At 45.9% G+C, this 22,848-nt stretch overlaps 1 protein-coding gene across 3 annotated transcripts in view; it reads left to right on the top strand.

Annotated features, from left to right (window-relative positions):
- GATAD2B (GATA zinc finger domain containing 2B) overlaps positions 1-22,848 on the top strand; it is an 89,184-nt gene that overhangs the window by 59,093 nt on the left and 7,243 nt on the right. For 2 of the 3 annotated variants that reach the window (XM_047092989.1, XM_047092987.1), the window contains exons 2-8: positions 11,263-11,598; positions 16,825-16,954; positions 19,156-19,287; positions 19,608-19,739; positions 20,111-20,281; positions 20,789-21,104; positions 22,067-22,269. In XM_047092989.1, coding sequence (XP_046948945.1) covers positions 11,264-11,598; positions 16,825-16,954; positions 19,156-19,287; positions 19,608-19,739; positions 20,111-20,281; positions 20,789-21,104; positions 22,067-22,269 — 1,419 coding nt within the window. In that variant the 5' untranslated portion in view covers position 11,263. The remainder of the gene's footprint in view (positions 1-11,262; positions 11,599-16,824; positions 16,955-19,155; positions 19,288-19,607; positions 19,740-20,110; positions 20,282-20,788; positions 21,105-22,066; positions 22,270-22,848) is intronic. The other variant, XM_047092988.1, reaches the window with a different exon arrangement.

Consider the following 22,848-nt stretch of genomic DNA (forward strand, 5'->3'; position numbering starts at 1 on the left):
GTAACTACACTGGAAAACGCATTAGTGGTTTCTTCTGAAACTGAACATTGGGGCAGGTTAGGCATTCAAGTCTTGATTTCAGCTCAGGTCATGATCTCGTAGTTCATGAGTTCAAGCCCCACATTGGGCTCAGGCCTGCTTGGGATTTTCTCTCGCTCTCTCTCCCTCTCTCTCTGCCCTTTCCCTACTCATTCTCTCTAAATAAATAAATAAACTTTAAAAAAATTTTAATTAAACAGTAATCTGCCATATTACTGAGCAGCCACTCTCTTAAGCATTTACCCCGGAAAAATGAAAGCTTACGTTTCTGCAAAAACTTGTGTATGAATGTCCATCACAGCTTTATTATAGCAAAAAAAAAAAAAAAAAACAAAAAAAAACTAGAAACAACTCTGTTGTCCTTCAGCAGGTGAATAAATAATGGTACATTCATATATCATGGACTACTAGTCAGCAATAAAAAGAAACAAACTGTTGGTATGTGCAACAACTTGAATGAATCTCAAGAGAATTATACTAAAAGCCATTTTTAAAAAGCCAACCTCAGGGGCACCTGGGTACCTCAGTCAGTTAAGCATCCAAGTCCTGATCTCTGCTTAGGTCTTGATCTCAGGGTCATGAGTTCAAGCCCCGTGTTGGTTTCCATACTGGGCATGGAGCCTACTTAATAAAAAAAAAAACAAAAACAAAAAAACCCCAACCTCCGAGTTGTATACTGTGTGGTTCCTATTATATCTGTGAAAAGATGAAATTTTTGGTATGGAAAACAGATTGGTGGTCATCAGGGTTTGGGATGTGGTTTGGAGGTGGTAAAAGGGTGGATATGGTTATCAAGTGGCAGCAGGAGGGGCCCTTGAGATGATGGAAATGTTGACTCTAATGGATAAATGCACCTACAAATGTTGGTAACGTTGTGTAGAATGAAATAAGCACAAATCCAAGTAAACCTGGAGAAGATCTACAGATTAAATGGGACTCCTGGGTGACTCAGTCGGTTAAGCGTCCGACTTCGGCTCAGGTCACGATCTCACAGTTCGTGAGTTCGAGCCCCACATTGGGCTCTGTGCTAACAGCTCAGAGCCTGGAGCCTGCTTTGGATTCTTCTCTCCCTCTCTCTCTCTGCCCTTCCCCCACTCATGCTCTGTCTCTCTCTCTCAAAAATAAACATTAGAAAAAAAATTTTTTTAGGGGCGCCTGGGTGGCTCAGTCAGTTGAGCATCAGGCTTCAGCTCAGGTCATGATCTCACAGTTTGTGGGTTCGAGCCCCGCATCAGGCTCTGTGCTGACAGCTTAGAGCCTGGAGCCTGCTTCTGATTCTGTGTCTCCCTCTCTCTCTCTGCTCCTTCCCCACTCATGCTCTGTCTCTCTCTTTCTCCTTCAAAAATAAACAAAAACATTAAAAAAAAATTACAAAAAAAAATTTTTTTTAAATAAGTCTTTAGATTTGGGGGTACCTGGCATATGACTCTTGATCTCAGGGTTGTGAATTCAAGCCCTGTGTTGGGTGTGGAGATTACTAAAAAAAAAAATTAAGTTAAAGTCTTCAGATTAAGGCAAGTATTAGAATTCATGAGAAGGGTATATTTATTATATACAGTAAAACCATGGATTGCGAGTAACTTGTTCTGTGAGTGTTCCGCAAGACGAGCCAACATTTCTAATAAATTTTAACTTGATAAATGAGCGATGTCTTGCCCTATGAGTAGTATGTCACACCAAATGTCACATGATCACAACTAATGGCCCCCATGCAGAAAAGCGTTGAAAAGAAAGGCAGTGAGAAGGAGATGATTATGGTGGAAGTTAAGGAAATCATCAAGAAGTACAAACAAGGTATACAAGTGACCAAAATTGCAAGATTTTATAAGAAGTTGATGTCAACTATTTGCACGGTATTAAAGAAGAAATAGGGAGCCAAATGCAGCAAAAGGAGTCACGAGATTATCAAAGCAATGGCCAGGTGTTCTGGAAGATGTAGAAAAGTTGCTTCTGATTTTGATAAATGAGAAGCAACTAGCAGGTGACACTGTGACCGAGAACTTTATCTGTGAGAAGGCAAAGGCCTTGTACACCGACCTCATAAGTAAACTGCCAGGTATGTCAACAGAAAACAAAGAAGCCTTCAAAGCAAGCAGGGGATGGTTTGATAACTTTAAGTGGCATCTGTAGTGTTGTGAGGCACACAGAGACTTGAGTTTGGACGCTAAGGCAGCTGAGGTGTCCGCTACCGAGTTCCAGAAGCTCACAGCTTCTGAGTGTTACCTGCCAGAGCAAGTTTTTAACTGTGATGAGATGGGGCCTTTTTGGAAAGAGATGCCAAAGAGGATGTACATTACAGAAGAAGAGAATGTAATGCCCGTCACAAGCCCATGAAAGACCGTTTCACCCTCTTGTTTTGTACTAATGCAAGTGGGGTTTCAAAGTCTCATTCCAAGAATCCACAAGCTTTCAAGAAATGCAAGGTGCAGAAGAACCAGTTAAATGTTCTGTGTGGGTCCAACAGCAAGGCTTGGGTCACTCGTATGTTGTTCGTTGAGTGGATCAATGAGGGCTTCGGTCCTGCAGTGAAGAAATACCTTTTAGAAAAGAATCTGCCACCCAAAGCCTTGCTGGTTATGGGTAATACTCATACTCAGCCTCCAGGCTTTGAGGACGACTTACTGGAGGAATTCGAGTTCATTAAGGTCAAGTTCCTTCCTCCCAACACCACTCCAGTCCTCCAGCCCATGGATCAGCACGTCGTTTCAAACTTTAAAAAGCTTTACACCACAGCACTACTTCAGGGATGCTTCAAGGTGACTGAAGGAACAAACCTTACCCTCCGAGAGTTTGGGAAAAATTGTCTCCACATGGTGAACTACTGCCTGAAGATCATGGATAAAGCCTGGGATGGGGTCACCAAGAGAACCCTCAGTTCTGCTTGGAGAAAGTTGTGGCCTGGTTGTGTTCTTGGACTTGACTTAGAGGGGTTTGCTCATGAACAGCAGCCGCCAGTTGTCGATGAAACTGTGTCCTTAGGGAAGACCAGGGGACTGGAGGTGAATGAGGACGACAGTCGGGAGCTGGTGGAAGAGCATGGCCAGGAGCCGACACCGACAAACTGATGGGTCTGCATCGCAAGCAGCAGCAAGAGGTTATGGGGGAGATCTCGTCTGCAGGGGAGGAGGAAAAAAAGGCCGAAGAATCCCTCACTTCAAATGAGATTAGGGAGATGTGTAAAATGTGGGAAACAGTGAAACATTCTGTAGAAAAGCACCACCCAAATAAGGCTGCAGCAGTGCGAGCGATGAATCTGTTTAATGACAATGCAATGTCCCATTTCCGTGAAATCCTCAAAAGGATGCAAAAGTAAGTGTCATTGGATAGGTTCCTTGTTAAAGGTGCACGAAAAGAAAAGGATTCTGTTGAGCCAATAGATAGGAATTCCATTAGTGGTAGTGAAAGTCGTCCTACCCAATAACCCTCCTCTCTCTCTTGTCTCCTTCACACCAGCCATGAAGGTTTTCAAAGGTAAGTGTAGGTTAATTTGTTTATTTTTCTTTATATTTTCTTTATTATTTTGTATTACAGCATTGTAATCATTTTTATATGAATATTTTTTGGTTGTGGAACAAATCATCTGAGTTTCCATTATTTCTAATGTGGAAATTTGCTTTGATATACAAATGCTTTGGATTACAGGCATGTTTCTGGAATGAGTTACGCTCACAAACCAAGGTTTTACTGTATATCTTACACATACGTATGTATTATATATAATATACAAAATATATATTATGTATAAATATATAAAACATATAAGGATGAGCGTATATATATGGGTGTATAATATTTTAAGTGAAATATTTTCATTTCTACTTAGAATTTTTAAACCAAAGTATTTTATTTATATTAATTTTTTTATGTTTATTTATATTTGTGAGAGAGAGCACATGCATGGGCCAGGGACAGAGAGAGAGGGAAAGAGAGAATGCCAAGCAGACTCTGCACTTTCAGCGCAGAGCCCAGCGTGGAACTCAAACTACCGAACCGTGAGATCATGACCTGAGCCAAAATCAAGGGCTGGTCGCTTAACTGACAGCCACCCCGATGCCCTCAAAATATTTTTAACTTTTTTTTAAAGGGATACCTGGTTGCCCCAGTTGGATAACCATGTGACTCGTGATCCTCTGGGTTATGAGTTCAAGTCCCATGTTGGGTGTAGAGCTTTTTTTTTTTTTTTTTTTTTAAAGTTCTGCATCCAACATGGGGCTTGAACTCATGGCCCTGAGATTAAGAGTTGCATGCTTCACTGACTGAGCTAGCCAGATGCCCCAGAACAACTTATTTTTATGTGTTAAAGAAATACTGTTTTACTTTTATATAACTACAGGCATAAGTTTTATCAGTTTTGAAAATTGGGGTTTTTCTAACTTAACTGACAAAAGTTTTCTGTTATCCTGTGATGTGATTTAGTGCGAGAGCAAATAGAAAGGGCTTATGCATTGCCTAGTGCACAGCAGGCATTCTGTAGATGTTAATTCAGTTTGCTCATCCCTCCAGCCTCTTCTCTCTCAGGCTCCTCTGAGTCTTTGCTGCAACCTGGATTCTGGTTTGGCGTTAACAGTAAGATGGAAACTTGACAAGCATGGGTCTAGAGCTGTGTTACCATCTGGCCATTCTTGTTTTTTATAACAGCAGCAGATTTAAAGCTGGGCATTTTTGAGGGCACCTGGGTGGCTCAGTCAGTTAAAGTGTCAGACTCTTGATTTCAGCTCAGGTCATGATCTCACGGTCATGCAGTCGACCCCCACATTGGACTCCAAGCTGGGTGTGGATCCTGTTTAAGATTCTCTCTCTCTCCCTTTGCACCCCGTACCCTGCCCCTTGCACGCGTTCTCTCTTGCACTCTCTCTCACTCTCTCTCAAAAGATAAATAAAATAAAAGCTGGGCATTTTTGTGCTATAATTGTTGGACATAATTAACTACTGTCTTCCTGGAACTCTCCTTTAGTTTGTTGATATGTCTGGTTTTCCTGGTTTTCCCCCAGCCCTCTGGCTATTTCTTAGTTTCCTCTGACCAACCAACCCTTAAATGTAGGTATTGCCTAAGATTCTATCCTTGGCCCTCTTTTCGAGTGATTATATATTAATTTTTTTTCTGGGCAGTTTCACTTACTGCCCATACATTACTTCCATTACCTCTTCTACCTGTCCAAATATTTATCTCCGCTCTGGCCCAAGTGCTGGCTCTTCTGTTTGTTTGCCATGTATCCACCTGTTTTTTGGATATGTCCACCTTGATTCCACATGGCACTTTTTTTTTTTTTTTAACGTTTATTTATTTTTGAGACAGAGACAGAGCATGAACAGGGGAGGGTCAGAGAGAGGGAGACACAGAATCTGAAACAGGCTCCAGGCTCTGAGCTGTCAGCACAGAGCCCGACGCGGGGCTGGAACTCACGGACCGCGAGATCGTGACCTGAGCCGAAGTCGGCCGCCTAACCGACTGAGCCACCCAGGCGCCCCCCACATGGCACTTCTGACAGTCTTCCATTAAGATATTTTCAGTTTAGGTAACAGAACAGAAAGCCTAGCTTATACTGGCTTAAACATGAAGGGAGTTTATTGGTCTGTGTAACTGGAATCCAGAAACTAGCTTCAGGGCAGTTTGATGTGGCGCAGCTGTGTGATTAGCTCCCATCTCGGTGTTCTGCTGTGCGCAGTGTCTGCTTTATCTGCAGGCTGCCTGCCTTCCCTCATGGTCACAAGATGGCTGCCAGCAGCAACATGCCAGGACTGCATATGTTCACACTCACATTCCGGAGAAGAGACTATAGGAGCTGGGGACTGAGATTTAAAAGTCAGGGATGATTCCCAGACTTCTAACTTTTGCATCTAGATGAATTCAGTCCTCTTCATTGAAACATAAAGGCAGAGAAGATGGATTCCTGAGAACACCCAAATCCTTACTTCAGTTACATGCACATCTGTCTCCTATTGGGTTGAAATTGTTAAAAGACAGTGACCTGATCCTTTTTCACCTCAATTCCTCACAGCTTAACAGCTAACCCTATACCTGGCACATAGTATATATACATAGTATTTGTGGGGGATGATAGACGGATATGCACATTCACGAATACCCAACCTTGCTTCTCAGAATTCTCCAGCTCTGATACATCCCTCTGTATAATGGATTCTTGAAGTGAGCTACACCTGCATTGGGATTCCAGATTCGCTCTGTCTAAAGCTTTGCAGTCTTGGGATACTTGATTTAACATTTTCCCAGCTGTAAAGTAAGGCTAATACCACTTGCTTAGTAACTTGTTAAGGAAATTTAAATAACACATGGTAAGTGCCTAGCAGTGTGTTTGGCTTTTAAGTAGGTACTTAAGAAAGATGAGCTGTTATCATTAGCAGCCCAGAAGAAACAAACAAACAAAAAACTGGGTACACATTAAACGGCAAAATACAATATTTATTTTACAGGAAATTACTTTTTACTTTATTTTAAGTGGGCTCCATGCTAAATATGGGGCTTGAGCTCACAACCCTGAGATTAAGCATTGCACTCTCCACTGACTGAGCCAGCCAGGCGCCCCTATTTTATAGAATTTTTGTTTGGCTTTTTGGAGAGGAATTTTTGTGTGACAAGTTTATATTGAATATTATTTTCACAGCTTTATGGAGTATAATTTAAGTTTATGGTTTAGTGATTTTTTTTTTTTTTAGTAAGTATACAGAGTTGTAAAGCTATTATCACAATCCAGGTTTAGAACATTTCCATAACCCAAAAGGATCTCTTGTGCCATTTTTTTTTTTAAATGTTTTTTTCAATGTTTGTTTATTTTTGGGACAGAGAGAGACAGAGCATGAACGGGGGAGGGGCAGAGAGAGAGGGAGACACAGAATTGGAAACAGGCTCCAGGCTCTGAGCCATCAGCCCAGAGCCTGATGCGGGGCTCGAACCCACGGACCGCGAGATCGTGACCTGGCTGAAGTCGGACGCCTAACCGACTGCGCCACCCACGCGCCCCTTTTGTGCCATTTTTAATTTGTCTGTTACATTGGGGTTTTTTTCATTGTGGCAAAATATACATAACACAAAATTTACCATTTCCCCCCTTCTTTCCCTTTTTGTTTTCCTTTTCCTTTTGAATTTTTTCCCAAAATTTAACATTTTAACCATTTTTAACTATATAATTCAGTGGCTTTAAGTACATTCACATTGTTGTGAAACCATCACCACTGTCCATTTTAAGAACTTTTTCTTCACCCCAGAGACTCTGTTCCTGTTAAATCTTAGCTCCTCATTGCCCTTTTGCCACCCCCAGTCATGGGTAGTCTCTAATCTACTTTCTGTCTCTCTGAATTTGCCTATTCTAGGTACCTTATATAAGTTGGAACCATAAAATATCTGTCCTTCTGTATTTGGCTTACTTCACTTTGCATGATGTTTTCAAGATTCATCCATGTTTCATTGGATTTTGAGACAGGCCCAGCTATGAACACATAAAGTTGGAGCTTACAATAAGATCAGTAAAGTCAAGAATGGGCAAGGAAAATTTGGTCAGAGTTCTCAAACCATCTCTTGGGAAAGATTAATTACCTTAGACAATCAAATATCTGGTTCTGGTTTCTTCCAACTTTCAGTATATCCATTTATTTCATTAGAGTATGATAAAAGGGAATTACCTGAGCAGTATTCAACTGTTTGTATAACCGTTCGAGAAGCCAGGATAATGATGCCTTCCCAAACTCCATTCAGCTCTAGGTTATCGAGTTTTGTTGCTTTGTCTTCTGATTTCAGTGCTCACAAATATAATTTGTCTCAAAACTTAGAACACACTACCATATTAATTTGCATTTGTATATCTTGCTGTGTGCTTTTCTGGAGTATTTTTTGCATCTAGGTGTATGATCAGTTGAGTAACAGACTTTTCCCACCTACAACTCCCCATGAGATTCTTAGTGGTGCTCTCAATATGAGGTGTCCATCAAGTTACCTGGAACACTGTTACTGTGGAGTTAGAGCCTAACTCTTGCTGTTCTGTAGTACTGAGCTTTCCAGTTTCCACCTGGGGGTATTTTTCAGAGGTATACCACTTTAGAAATAACACATACCATGGGGCGCCTGGGTGGCTCATTCGGTGAAGCACCAGACTCTTGATTTCAGTTCAGGTCATGATCTCACGGTTCCTGGGATCAAGCCCCAAGTCGGGCTCTGCAGTGACAGCGTGGAGCCTGCTTGGGATTCTTTCTCTCCCTCTCTCTCTGCCCCTCCCCTGCTTGTGAGCACACACATGCACTCACTAAATAAACATCTCTCTCTTTCTCTAAATAATAAACATTAAACAAAAAAAGAAATAACACAGATCTTTAGGGGGACCTGTAGCTACAGAATGTCTGTATGCTCTATAACATGTCTGTCTGAAGCTGTTAGAACAAAGAGGATATGGAGAAGTTGGAACCCTCCCCCCCACGCTGCTGGCAGTGACACAGAATGGTGCTGCTGCTTTGGAAAGCAGCCTAACGCTTCTTAATGTTGAACAAAGAGCTGCCGCAGGGCCCAACAGTTCACTCCTAAGTGTACACCCAAGAGAACTGAAAACACGTTCACACGGAAACTTGTACACAAAAGTTCACGGCAGCTTTGTTCATAATAGCAAAAAGGGGGGAAATCAAATGTCCACCAACTGATAAGTGGGTAAACAAGTAGATTATCATTTGGCCGTGAAAAGATACCAAGTACAAACACAGGCTTCAAACATGAATGAACCTTAAAAACATGATGCTCAATGAAGGAAGCCAGTCACAAAAGATCCTATATTGTATGACTTCATTTATATGAAAAGTCCAAAGCAGGCAAATTAGGAACAAAAAGTAAATTAGTTGGGGGCAGAGAGACTGCTAATGGATATGGGTTTTCTAGGGGGGAGATGATAAAAATGTTCTAATATTGATTGTGGCAGTGGTTACACAACTCTGAATCAAAACCACTGAAGTATGCACTTTAAAAAGGTGGATTATGTGATGTGTGAATTATGTCTCAATAAGCCTGAGCTTTTAAAAAATTAGGGGCGCCTGGGTGGCTCAGTCGGTTAAGTGTCCTACTTTTGACTCAGGTCATGATCGCACTGTTTGAGCCCCACGTTGGGCTCCGTGCTGACAGCTCGGATTCTGTGTCTCCCTCTCTCTCTGCCCTTACCCTGCTTGCGCTCTGTTGCTGTCCCAAAAATAAATAAACATTAAAAAACGATTTTTTTAAGAGAGAATTAAGAAACATTACCAAAAAACTCAGAGATCTAGCTTCTGATTTTTTTTTTTCTGATCTCCAAAATGTCTGTTTCCTTTTGTTGAATACTCTTTTATTGGCTACTCTTTTTTTTTTTTTTTTTTTTTTTTTTGTCATACCCAGAAAAGGATCAAATAGCTCTTATTTTACTCCTCACTGCAAGAAGGAAGACGCTTCAGAGGGCGCATGGGTGGCTCAGTCGGTTAGGCATCCGACTTCGGCTCAGGTTGTGATCTCACGGTTTGTGGGTTCGGGCCCCGCGTCCAGCTTTGTGCAGGCGGCTCAGAGCCTGGAGCCTGCTTCAGATTCTGTGTCTCCCCCTCTCTCTGCCCCTCCCATGCTCATGCTCTGTCTCTCAATAATAAATAAATGTTAAAAGAAAAAAATTAAAAAAAAAAGATGCCTCAAGCACATACATATTTTTCTTTTCAAGAGCACCAGTTAACACTTATAGTCTTCTCTGTCCTGCTACTTAAGTCTGTGAGTCATTGGGCCTCATGTCGTATCTTCAAGTATAGAGGAGGTCATAACCCTAGGGCATAGAAATTACATTTTGTTGAGCATCTTCATGGGGTATCTTCAAGCCCCACGTCAGGCTCTGCTGGCAGTTCAGAGCCTGCTTGGGATTCTGTCTCCCTCTCTCTCTGTCCCTCCCCTGCTTGCTGTGTGTCTCTGTCTCAAATAAAAATAAAACTTAAAAAAAAAACAAACAGTTAAATTTTGTTGAGCACTTTCTAAGTACCCACTTTTACAGATAAGACTGAGCTTTAGGGAGGTAAAGTAACTTACTAAATATTTGATCTTATAAATGTAATTAGCAGTTTGAGCCTATGTTTCTAGACTCAGAAAATTTTCTTTCCAGTGCCTCGTTGCTATTTCCTACCAGGAAAACAGCCCTGGATTTTCAAGTGTGGAAGAAGTTCTGTATTTAGATTTTGTCAGTGTAAAAAAATCAAAGTGAGAAGGGAAAATGATAATTTTCTTGCCTTTAAGCTGCATAAATAGAGAAAGTATTCCCTCCTATCAGCCTAAACACCTGAGTCTTTCATTAAAGCCAGGTATCTTAAGATACTGACTCTATCTGTACAGCCTTGAGGCGGTAACTGTGGGCCCTTCTGATTCTTGCTGCTTGCAGACAGTCGAGGCTGCCCGCTAAACGCTCTTCGTTTCGTTCAGCTTTCTCTTTTGTGTCCAATAAGATGAGCCGATGAAAGATATGCCTGAGTGGCCCGGGGAACTTCCCTGTCCGTGAAAGAGGTCTTTTCCAGGAGAAGAATTTGGTGTGGGAGGTAAAACCGGTGCGGATGGTTTGAGCATACAGGCACCGCAAAGCAGCCACAAAAGAATGTTTATTTTCTGAGAGATGTAGGCTCTTAATGGACCATCCAGGTGATTAGAGCGGTGATATAGTCAGGACCTCAACAACTAGAAGACACTTGAGGCCTACTTTCCACTGCTGAAGTTGAGTGGAGAAATCTCCTTTAATACAGGTGTTCTGGGAAAATGGAGTGTTGATATTTACCTCAGTGATTTTTTTTGTTGTCGTTTTTAATTTTTTTTAATGGTTTTACTTAATTTTTAGAGAGGTAGAGTGTGAGCAGGGAAGGAGCAGACAGAGAGGGAGACAGAATCCAAAGCAGGCTCCAGGCTCTGAGCCGTCAGCACCCAGCCCGACGCGGGGCTCAAACTCGTGACCTGTTGAGATCATAACCCGAGCCGAGGTCGGACGCTCAACCGACTGAGCCGCCCAGGCGCCCCTAGCTCAGTGATCTTTGAACTTCCATGTAACGATGATTCTTTTTTGGTAAGATCGACACTACGTGGGGCTCAGACTCACAGCCCTAGATCCAGAGTCACACGCTCTACCGACTCAGCCAGCCAGGCGCTCTTGTGATTCTTCCGAATACCTGTACCACCCATCCTCTTTCTTTACGGACTGTTTAAGGGGTTGTGTTCCGATCTCACTTGTATTTTCCTTCCCACAGGATGGATAGGATGACAGAAGATGCTCTTCGCCTGAACCTGTTGAAGCGGAGCTTGGACCCGGCAGATGAGCGAGACGATGTCCTGGCTAAGCGACTCAAAATGGAGGGGCACGAGGCCATGGAACGCCTGAAGATGCTGGCGCTGCTCAAACGGAAGGATCTGGCGAATCTCGATGTGCCACATGAGTTGCCCACCAAACAGGATGGCAGTGGTGTCAAGGGCTATGAAGAGAAACTCAATGGGAATCTCAGGCCTCATGGCGACACCAGGACTGCTGGAAGGCCAGGCAAAGAAAACATCAGCGATGAGCCTGTGGATATGAGTGCCAGGCGGAGGTATGGCTCAGGTCGGCTGCCTCCGGCAATAGGGTCTTCTCATAAACAATGGAAGTGGAGTGGAAAAGGAAAGATTTCCAATGAGAGGAGGTGTTTTTCATCCTAAACCTCCTTGAGAGAAAATGTATGTGTGCCATCTGGCTTGACCGTAAATTCCTCTCATTTCCAGGTGAAACTCGGTGCCTCACGTATTTGCTTAGCATACAGAGAATCCTATAGCTTGTGCCCTTAAGATAAAGTGGTCATCTCTGGGTGAAGGAGGCACCATAAAGCTGATAATGCCAGTGGGAAGTGAGATAACACGCGCTCCACTCTGATCTTACAGCCATTTTAGGAGGGCCTCAGTCTTTTCTTCAGACCATCCTGAGAGGTTTAGAATGTTTGTGCTGGAGTCCCAGCTTCTAGTACATCCAGAAGCATGGGCTGGCTTTTCTTGTGTGAACAGGGCAGTCGTCTTCACGTGGCAGTTCTCTCCGTTCTTGCTTTGTGTGTGTACCGCCCTCCGTGGGCTCCACGCACGCATAAGCGTTCATCGTGGTTCACACGCTCCACTCCTGTGCGCCCGCTCTCACACGCACACATCTTCACGGGGCTTCTCTCGGGCATCTGTCAAGGTTGAGTACTTGAAACAGTGGAGCACGTGCTAAAAAGAGGTACTGGCTGAGCCAGTCGTCCGTTGTGAGAAGACTCACGACTTCCGAGCCAGTGAGTCACAGTGAGACCACCTTCGCTTTGAGAACATTCAGTTTGTTAATTGTTCGGATACAGCTGATAGGGCATGGGAAGTAATCTTTAGTGTCCACTTGCCCTCCTGCTGACCCTGCTGAATTTGTCTTAGGACTGAAGGAGGAGGGAACAGTTACAGCCTTACCTGCGTTTCTTTTCTCCAGATTGTTTGTTTGTTTGTTTGTTTTTTCTTTTTTTTATGTAAGCAGGCTTCATGCCCAATGCAGAGCCCAACACGGGGCTTGAACTCATGACCCTGAGATCAAGACCTGAGCTGAGGGGCTCCTGGGTGGCTCAGTCAGTTAAGCGTCCCGACTTTGGCTTACGTCATAATCTCACAGTTCATGTGTTCGAGCCCCACATCAGGCTCTGTGCTGACAGCTCAGAGCCTGCTTGGGATTCTCTCTCTTCCTCTTTGTCTCTGCCCCTCCCTGACTCGTGCTTTCTGTCTCTCTCAAAAATAAACATTAAGACCTGAGCTGAGATCAAGAGTCCGACGCTTAACTGACTGAATCACCCAGGCGCCCCCACTTTCTCTAGCTTCTAATGTACACTTATAAGTACTATCCCAGGATTATTTTTTTTTTTTTAATTTTTTTTTTTCAACGTTTATTTATTTTTGGGACAGAGAGAGACAGAGCACGAACGGGGGAGGGGCAGAGAGAGAGGGAGACACAGAATCGGAAACAGGCTCCAGGCTCTGAGCCATCAGCCCAGAGCCCGACGCGGGGCTCAAACTCCCAGACCGCGAGATCGTGACCTGGCTGAAGTCGGACGCTTAACCGACTGCGCCACCCAGGCGCCCCCCCAGGATTATTTTTTTAAGCCACACCCAGTGAGGGGACATTATTCTTGGTAATAGCACTTAAAACCCTTAGGAAACTTTAGATAAATTCCCTATTGGCCATAAAATAGGAGAAAAATCCTCAGATAGCTTGGAAGCTATATGTAGTGTGAGCTGAATATTATGAAAGTAGATTAACCCTTAGATCCTTTGGGGGGAAAAAAAAGAAAGCAGATGAATGAGATCATGCCCCTGAGCAACCCACTTGCCCCATAACTACCCTCCCCGCTCTGGAGCAAGTAACTGATCCTACTTGAATGGGGAGGAGGAAGAGGAGAAATGTTGGACGGATTCCTCACATCCCAAATTGGCCCTGAAAGTGCATTTTTCATAGAAGCACTGTCACACATTTTGGTGAGATCTCACTAGTGCTATTATTGGTATTGTACTAAATAAATAAAGTCTGTATTAAAAAGTCAGACTACCTTGAAAACCCTACCATTGCATTTAATTTTATTTTAGAGGAATGAGCTTTGAAACTTGAGCCTCTGGAAACTGGGAGCTGTTTTTAATGGTCTCCAGGAGGGGCTCCTGGGTGGCTCAGTCGGTTGAGTGTCCGACTTCGGCTCAGGTCATGATCTCGCGGTCTGTAGGTTCGAGCCCCGCGTCGGGCTCTGTGCTGACAGCTCGGAGTCCGGAGCCTGCTTCCGATCTGTCTCTCTCTCTCTCTCTCTCTTTCTCTCTCTCTCTTTCTCTCTCTGTCTCTCTCTGTCTCTCTGCCCCTCCCCCACTCATGCTCTGTCTCTCTCTCTCTGTCAAAAATAAATAAGCATTAAAAAAATAATAATAATGGTCTCAGGAAAAGGGGGTTGATGTAAACAATCTAGATCCCCATTCTACATGGAAAACTAGGCCCTACTGGCCTCTGTCACTCTTCTTCCCTTTCCCCAGATACACTGACAGTTATTTCTACTTAGCCCCAAGCTTTTTCTAAGAATGAATGGGATTGATAGATTGTTCAGCAAGGAGAGCAACAGTTTCTTTGATATGGACAAAAGGAGAGAATTTAAAAGCAGAAATAATGAAGAGCCCGTGGTATCAGTGATAGCCATATCGTAATCGTCATCAGTTGGACAGGTTACAAACTATATGAAATCAGGTGTATGTGAAACCAGCGTTTGCTTATGTTTTGGAATGCTAGCAAAACACAGCAGTTTTCTTTCTATTTAGTTGTTTTTACTACCAGAAGGAGGATCAGGAGGTACACAGGTTTTGGGAACCTGCCAGTCTGAGTCGTGAGTGATGTCAGCAACAAGTCAGGCTTTTGTGGCTGGAGTTTCATACTTAAGAACGTCAAATGATGTAAATCACATACACGTTTGGGAAAGCGGAAAAATCATTTCTGTTCCTGGAAAGTTTAATAAATGAGACCAGAATCCCAGGTCACAAGTTAAAACACAAACAAACAAAAACCTTGAAGGATGGGACAAAACCTGGGCCGCACCTGGCCTGTGCTGCACCTGATGCCCGCGGGTCTGGTCGCATCCAGGGGTACAGTCTCAGGGTTGTTCTCGGGCACAGCTTCCCAGCAAATGCCGCCCGTTTCCACAGCCTCCACCCAGGAACGGCCCTGCCTGCCTTGTTGCCGAGCCACCCCGAAGCAGCAGGAGGCGCTCATTTGAGCAGGAGGAGTCCCTTAGCTCCGAGATAGCCTTGACGCGTGTATCCAGCCCTGAACAGAATGGAAGGAGATTGGGACTGTTGGTGTGGACGAACATTGGAGAACCGAGTGAAGGTGGAGGTCTGCCAGATCTCAAAATCATTCACCCGTGTTGGTGTCAGGGATGGGCGGGGCGGCGGCAAGGGTGAAGGAACGCAGAAGTGAGAAAATCGCCAGAAAAGGAGTTCAGGTCAGCCTGACCGTTACTCCAGCATTGTGGGGTTAGGGGAAGAAAGGCCCTTCTCCCTCTAGCGGCTTCTTTTTCTGTGACCCCACGCACTCAGCTGCCTGGGACCAGTGCTCGTAGAGCAATCCAGACAAACCTGATGGTTTCCAAGACAGTCGTGTGTGTCATTCTGTGCCTCGGTTTTATGTTCTCAGCTAAATTTGGTTTATTTTATTTTATTTTTTTTAATTTTAGAGAGCGTGTGAGCGGGGGAGAAGGGCAGAGGGGGAGAGAGAGAATCCCAAGCAGGCTCCGTGCTTAGTTTGGAGCAGAACCCAACAAGGAGCTTGGTCCCATGACCCTGGGATCATGACCCGATCTGAGATCAAGTCAGATGCTCAGCCGAGCCTTCCAGATGCCCCAAATTTCGTTGATTTTAGTAATTCAGCCCAGTTGAGAAATTGAATGCCTAACCCAACTATCCAGGGTATTTTGTTCAAAGCCCCTGGGCATCCATGTCCCAACAGCAGCTGAGACAAGAGACCCAGAGAAATGGTAGAAAGGTTCTCAGGACTAAAGGTCTGTGGGTGTTAAGGATGTGGGTTTCATGTTTAAGTAAGAACTAAAACACATTGCTTTTAAGTCTGTGTATTCCTAACTGTACTGAAGAACTCAAGGAAGTAGGGTCTGGGAAGATATCTTTGAGTTAAGAAATCAGAGTTAGGGGGTACCTGGGTGACTCAGTCGGTTAATCCAGCACAGGTCATGATCTCACGGTTCGTGAGTTCAAGACCCATGTCAGGCTGAGTGCTGACAGCCCAGAGCCTGGAGCCTGCTTCACATTCTGTGTTTCTCTCTCTGCCCCTCCCCAGCTTGCACTGTGTCTCTGTCTCTCTGAAAAATAAATAAACATTAATTTTTGTTTTGTTTTTTGTTTTTAAGAAATCAGAGAGTTAAAAGATGTGGTCATTGGTTTGGGAACCTGAGGCCTTCAGAATTTCCAGAATTCTGGTCATCCGGCTCTTAGGGAGTGCCATTTTTATCATCTTAGAGAAATAAGTATGATGCTTTTAACTAGCCCCGAAAGACCAAAACCACAATTGTCTAGTAAGTGAGAACTGAAATACAGGGGAGCCTTTGAGGAGGACTTAAGATTTCAGAGTCGTTTCTGGAGAGTGTATCTTTGAGGGAAGATGCTGAGTACAAATCTGCTAAGTAGCTGCCAGTCCCAGAGATGCGGTTTAGGGCTTCCGGTCTGCCATCAGCTGTAGCCTTGGCCGGTCCTTCCCCTCAGGCAGCTGGCACAGTCCCTCCTTGGGTCTTAACTTGGGACTGCCGCTGGGGCTGTCCTGTGAGCTCCTCTCTGTCAACCCTCAGGCAGCCAGGGCCGCGCGGCGCAGGGTGGACCGAGCTGCCTCCACAGCAGCGGGCGTTCCGCACCCAAGCTCTGCCCTTGCCCTTCTTCCTCCGCCCGGCTGGCTGTTCCCTGCTTGAGCCTCTGCGTGACTAATGAGACAACCCACAGGGAAGTGAGATACAGGGGAAGCGTTTAGAGTTTTGATTCAAATGGATGTGAGGAGAACACTCACCTCTCACTCCCATTTCTGAAGCCAGTCACCGTGTGTCTGGTCCCTGCACAAGGCATTCGGATGGAGAGCACACTTGCTGAGGATTTGTCACCACTCACATCTTGGTGTCGTCTGTGTCCTAAGATTTGAATCTCCTGAGTGAACTGAGACAGACCTAAGTTCCCTTGGATTTCTTTGTTCAGCGTGCAAAAGAAGTTTTCTTAATTGTTGAAATACCTTAATTTTTTCTTTTCTTATCTAGTGAGCCAGACCGTGGGAGGCTGACTCCCTCCCCAGACATCATTGTTTTATCTGATAATGAGGCTTCCAGTCCCCGCTCCAGCTCCCGAATGGAAGAAAGACTCAAAGCAGCCAACCTAGAGATGTTTAAGGTAAAAAAAGAGAGAAGAAAGAGAAAATGATTTCTCTCTTCATTTTTGCTCCTGTTTAGTTCCCTAAGAGACCCAGTTCTGTTTTTTTTATAATTTACTTTTTTTAAATTTACCATCTTAATAATTTAAGTTTACGTATTTTTGAGAGCGAGAGAGTGTGAGCAAGCAGGGGAGTTGCAGAGAGAGAAGGAGAGAGAAAAAATCCCAAGCAAACTCCATGCTGCCAGGGTACAGCCCGACATGGGGCTCGAACCCATGAGCCATGAGATCATGACTTAAGCCGAAATCAAGAGTCAGGTACTTGATCGACTGAGCCACCCAGGTGCCCCTATAGTTTACTTTTTGAATCTAAATAACTACCCACAGGGGCACCTGGGTGGCTCAGTCAGTTAAGCGTCCGACTTCGGCTCAGGTCATGATCTCGCAGTCTGTGAGTTCGAGCCCCATGTCAGGCTCTGTGCTTACAACTTGGAGCCTGGAGCCTGCTTCAGATTCTGGGTCTCCCTCTCTCTCTGCCCCTCCCCTGCTCACATTTTGCCTCTCTTTCTTTCTCTCAAAAATAAATTTTTTCTTAAATAAATAAATAACCTGTTGATGAAACTTTTTATAAATAATTCTCAGCTTCAAGGGCATTTTATTTATTTACTTTTTACTGTTTTTTGTTTGTTTTTTTGAAAGAGAGCACGTGCACAGGGGAGGGACAGAGGGAGAGAGAGTCTTAAGCAGGGTGCACAGCCAGTGCAGAGCCTGATGAGGGGTTTCATCTCAGAACCCTGGGGTCACGTTTGGAGCCTAAATCAAGAGTCAGGTGCTCAACTCACTGAGCCACTTAGGTGCTACTATTTTTTTTTTTTTCAAGATTATATTTTTGGGGTGCCTGAGTAGCTCAATCGGTTAAGCATCTGACTTCAACTCAGGTCATGATCTCACAGTTCATGGGTTTGAGCCCGTGTCAGGCTCTGCACTGGTGGTGCAGAGCCTGCTTGGGATTCTCTTTCTCTCTCTCTGCCCCTCCCCCACGAATGCGCGCGCGCGCGCTCTCTCTCTCTCTCTCTCTCTCTCAAAAATGAATACATAAACGTTAAAATATATACATATATATATATATATATATATATGTATATATTTTATTTTTAAGTAATCTCTACACCCAACATGGGGCTCAAACCCACAACCCTAAGATTAAAAGTCTTGGGTTCCACTGACTGAGCCACCAGCCAGGTGCCCTGAGGGCATGCCCTTTTAGAGGGCATTATGAGAATCAAGTGAAGAAGATAGTGTGACAAAGCATATTCAGTATAATTTATCTTTGGAAAGTGAAAACTCAGTAAGTCACAGAAATAAACTCTTGGCTGGAACCACTGTACCCTGGTTCTCATGATGTGGAGAAATTCCTAAGTTTTTATGTATATCTAGAAGAAACTTGGCTTAATAAGTTCTAGAAACAGTGTTTAAAAATTTTTTATGTTGGGGCGCCTGGGTGGCGCAGTCGGTTAAGCGTCCGACTTCAGCCAGGTCACGATCTCGCGGTCCGGGAGTTCGAGCCCCGCGTCGGGCTCTGGGCTGATGGCTCAGAGCCTGGAGCCTGTTTCCGATTCTGTGTCTCCCTCTCTCTCTGCCCCTCCCCCATTCATGCTCTGTCTCTCTCTGTCCCAAAAAATAAATAAACGTTGAAAAAAAAAAAAATTTAAAAAAAAAAAAAAGAAAAAATTTTTTATGTTTTATTTATTTTTGAGAGAGACAGACAGAGCGTGAGCAGGGGAGGGGCAGAGAGAGAGGGAGACACAGAATCCGAAGCGGGCTCCAGGCTCCGAGCTGTCGGCACAGAGCCCGACGGGGGGCTTGAACTCACAGACCATGAGGTCATGACCAGAGCTGAAGTCAATGCTTAACCACCTGAGCCCCCCAGGCACCCCGGAAACAGTGTTTTCAAGAACAGTTCCCTTTGCATCTCCCTTTGCCCCGTCTTCTATTTTGCCAGGAATCTGGTTGGTTAGCATTCATGTTCTGTAAGCATCTTCTGAGCACCTGCTGGTTCCCAGCCCTGAGCTAGATCCGGGGACACAGAGACAGTAATCCCCACTACTCCTTCTGCTGCGTGTGCAAGATCCAGAGCTCAGCCCTGGAAGAAGAGACCATCTCGCAGGAAGGGGGACTCTGGGTGCCTGCTCCCGTAGCTGAGGGACCTCGTGTTTCCTTAGGGGAAAGGCATTGAGGAGCGGCAGCAGCTCATCAAGCAGCTGAGGGACGAGCTGCGATTGGAAGAAGCCCGGCTGGTGCTGCTGAAGAAGCTGCGGCAGAGCCAGCTCCAGAAGGAGAACGTAGTCCAGAAGGTACTGACTGCGCCCTGGAAGTAAGGGGCTGGGTCTGACAGTGGCCTCACCCAGGTAGGTTCAGCTGGGTGGCCCATTCTTGTCCAGTTCCGTGCTTTTTAGTTTCTAAGAAGAGTGGTTTCTTTTTTCTTTCTTTCTTTCTTTTCTTTTTTTTTTTTTTTTTTTTTTTAATTGTAGGCCCTAATCAAGAAAACCTTGATTCCATTTTTCTCGGTTTTCCTTCTGGTCAACAGAAGCTTCACACTGACTGGGGATTTTTAAAGTCCAGGAGTGTACCAGACTTCTGCCTCTGTTTCTTCATTCTGTCTTCTCTCCCCCAGACCCCGGTTGTGCAGAACGCGGCGTCCATCGTGCAGCCATCTCCTGCCCATGGGGGACAGCAGGGCCTGTCCAAGCTTCCCTCCCGGCCTGGGGCCCAAGGGGTGGAACCACAGAGTCTGAGAACATTACAGGTGCGTAACCTGCCTTGGGGCCCCGTGTATCCCAGCTCCGGTTTGGGACTTCTGTGACGATCGTAGAAGAACCTGGCCATGGTAGAGGTGCTGGTGCTGCACACAGTCCCGTTGGTCCCTCCTCGCTGACTGGCTGTGTGTTACTGGGTGGCACAGTGGGACAAGTAATCCTCCTCTTCCCACTGTGGTTTTTCTTCTCTGGAGGTTTCTAGCTTGGCCCTTTCTCGTCTAGGAGTAGACAGAATTCCCGAGTCTCGCTGTGTTTCTGTTTTCCCACTCAGCTGTGTGTTATAGGCAGTGTTCTCTCTCTAGCATGTCGGTGGAGCGTTTGACCACCTATGACTGCTTCTTTTCTTCTTCTTCCCCCTCAGGGTCACAGTGTCATCCGCTCCGCGACCAGTACCACCCTCCCACATATGTTGATGTCCCAACGTGTTATTGCACCAAACCCAGCCCAGCTACAGGGTCAGCGGGGCCCACCTAAGCCTGGCCTTGTACGCACCACAACACCCAACATGAATCCTGCCATCAATTACCAACCGGTGAGAAAGTCCTAATATGGAAACAGAGAAGTCTTGTCTTTGCTTTCCCTGTTGGAAGGACCACAGACCGTACGGTTTGGGACATAGAGAAGCTCTAGGACAGCCAGGGTAATTGTGGTAGAGCTCGTGTCGATCGTAGTGCCCAGGGTGGAAGCTGGAGGGACTCCCCGGGAGTAGGAGCGGAGAGGGGAGGCTGCACGGCAGAGCGGCGGCAGGCTCACACCCGCCTGGAGGAAAGCAGCGGGGGTCAGGGGAAGAAGAGGCCTGAGGATGTGGGCCAGAGAGCATCCCCCCGTGCTGGCGTTCCTCCGCCTCCTAGCTTCTGCCGTTCTCCTTTCCCGCGTGCTGCAGTTCCTCTTCAGCGAGGTTGGACACCTCGTCCTTTTTTCTGAGTTTCGGGAAGGCTAAGTTGTCCCAGCTCGGCTCAGGTAGCGTTTTCTGCCTCTGAAGCAAGAACCCGTCCCTCCCCCGCACCCCGCCACTGACCCTGTGCCCCCTCCATTCCAGCAGTCGAGTTCTTCTGTTCCCTGCCAGCGCACAACATCCTCTGCCATCTATATGAACCTCGCCTCCCACATGCAGCCGGGGACTGTGAACAGGGTGTCCTCACCCCTGCCGAGCCCCAGCGCCATGACCGATGCCGCCAACTCCCAGGCTGCCGCCAAACTGGCTCTCCGCAAACAGCTGGAAAAGACCCTCCTGGAGATTCCACCGCCTAAACCTCCTGCTCCCCTGCTCCACTTCCTGCCTAGCGCGGCCAACAGCGAGTTCATCTACATGGTGGGCTTGGAAGAAGTCGTACAGAGTGTCATCGACAGCCAAGGTGAGGCCGTTTTTTGTGGTCAGTCTTTTATCTACACAGGAGGTTGCCAAGCCTGATTGACCGGGGCCGCGTATCCCAGGGCGCTGTGTGACGTCAAGTAACCTGTTCTTACTGTTGTCAGACCACCTCCCGTTCGTTACTCGGAAATGCCTTTTGTGTGTCTGTATATCTTAGGCTTAACATTTGTATTGTATCTTGTAGATCGTGTATATTTTTGGCAGGATATCGTTTGGTCCTTTTCAGTGGTGCCCAGCACGATGTATACACAATTTGGTGACTAGAACACTTACGTGTAACGTCAGCGCTTGTGTGGCATTGCGCTGCGTTGTTACGTTCAGTCCCTGCCACTTGAGGACTTACAGGTGGGAAAGTAGGTGTACTGACTGAGTAGGTGACCGTGACCACGTGGAAGCTGTGACCCAGAGCTGACCCAGACTGTGAAGCATGGACACTAACAGAAGTTATTAAGCCCGAGGTTCCAGACATGCGGACTTAGGGGAACACCTGACGGTGGAGGAAGGTGCCTGAAGGGCTCAGCATTGACTCTAAACGGGTCTAATTCGGACGCTGGTAACTAAACGGTGTAAACGTGGCAGTGCGGTCTGAGGTCAAAACGTGCTAAGGAGCCTGTGTCGCAGACCCTGTGCCGCCCTGTGAGTTAGCACGCTTCCTTCTTGCTGTACTAAAAGTCCGCAAACCCGGGTTCTTGTCTCAGCTTTGCCCTCAGGAGCTCTGTTTCTTCGTGTCCTCCTCTGGAAGTGGGGACGGTACCGTCTGAATTCCCTAAAGGATGTTGTTACAGTCGAATGAAATAAAAGTTATTTTATAAACTGCAGAGTACTCTTCTTGTAGAGTCTCTTTCTGAATTCAGCAGAATAACCTCCTGAAAAATTCATTTGGTGAAGAGAATCGGGAGATGGGGAGATGCGAAGGCCCTGATTGCTCTCTCTGTTGGCATCTAGGCAAAAGCTGTGCCTCACTCCTGCGGGTCGAACCCTTTGTTTGCGCCCAGTGCCGCACAGATTTCACCCCTCACTGGAAGCAAGAGAAGAATGGTAAGATTCTGTGTGAGCAGTGTATGACCTCCAACCAGAAGAAGGCTCTAAAGGCCGAACACACCAACCGGCTGAAAAATGCTTTTGTTAAAGCCCTACAGCAGGAACAGGTAAGAATCCTGATGTCTCCCCAACCACCTACTCAGGTTGGGTTTTCCCAAAAGGTAGCTCCTTCTAGTTTTTAGAGGATTTGTCTGTGCGATCCCCACAGTCCTGACGGCCTGGAGGCCCGGGTTCCCTGTTCCTCCCCATACCGATCTGTCTGCTGATCTCCGTGTGACTGTCTCTGGTGGGGCAAGAGCATGAATGACAGTGTGGTCCAGGGTGGGGACAGACAGGAGGCAGACATGTGGCTTTCTCTGGTGGCGGCCGAAGAAATCCCTCAACTTCTTGTCCTCCTCAAACAAATGGATTTTGGTGGGAGGGATTATATTTGTACTGGAAATCTCTCAGAGAGACCGAATTCTCTGCAGTCCATATTTGACAAGGGAATGACCCAGGAGAGAATGGACTGTAATGTGGCCCGGCGAAGAGGAACGGCAAGGAGGGAGCGGGCGTGCGCTGCGGTCTGGGCGAGGGGAAGATGTGTTGGGAAGCTTGGATCCTTCCCCTCAGTCCTGCTTCCACCCCACCACCCATCAGACCCCTTTGGGTGGCGTCCAGGGACCTTCTGGAAAACAGGTAGACAG

Source organism: Lynx rufus, unplaced genomic scaffold, assembly GCF_022079265.1.
Source record: "Lynx rufus isolate CCGP_SWC_20201006 ecotype Redwood Valley unplaced genomic scaffold, mLynRuf1.p SCAF_31, whole genome shotgun sequence".
Lineage (NCBI taxonomy): Eukaryota > Metazoa > Chordata > Mammalia > Carnivora > Felidae > Lynx > Lynx rufus.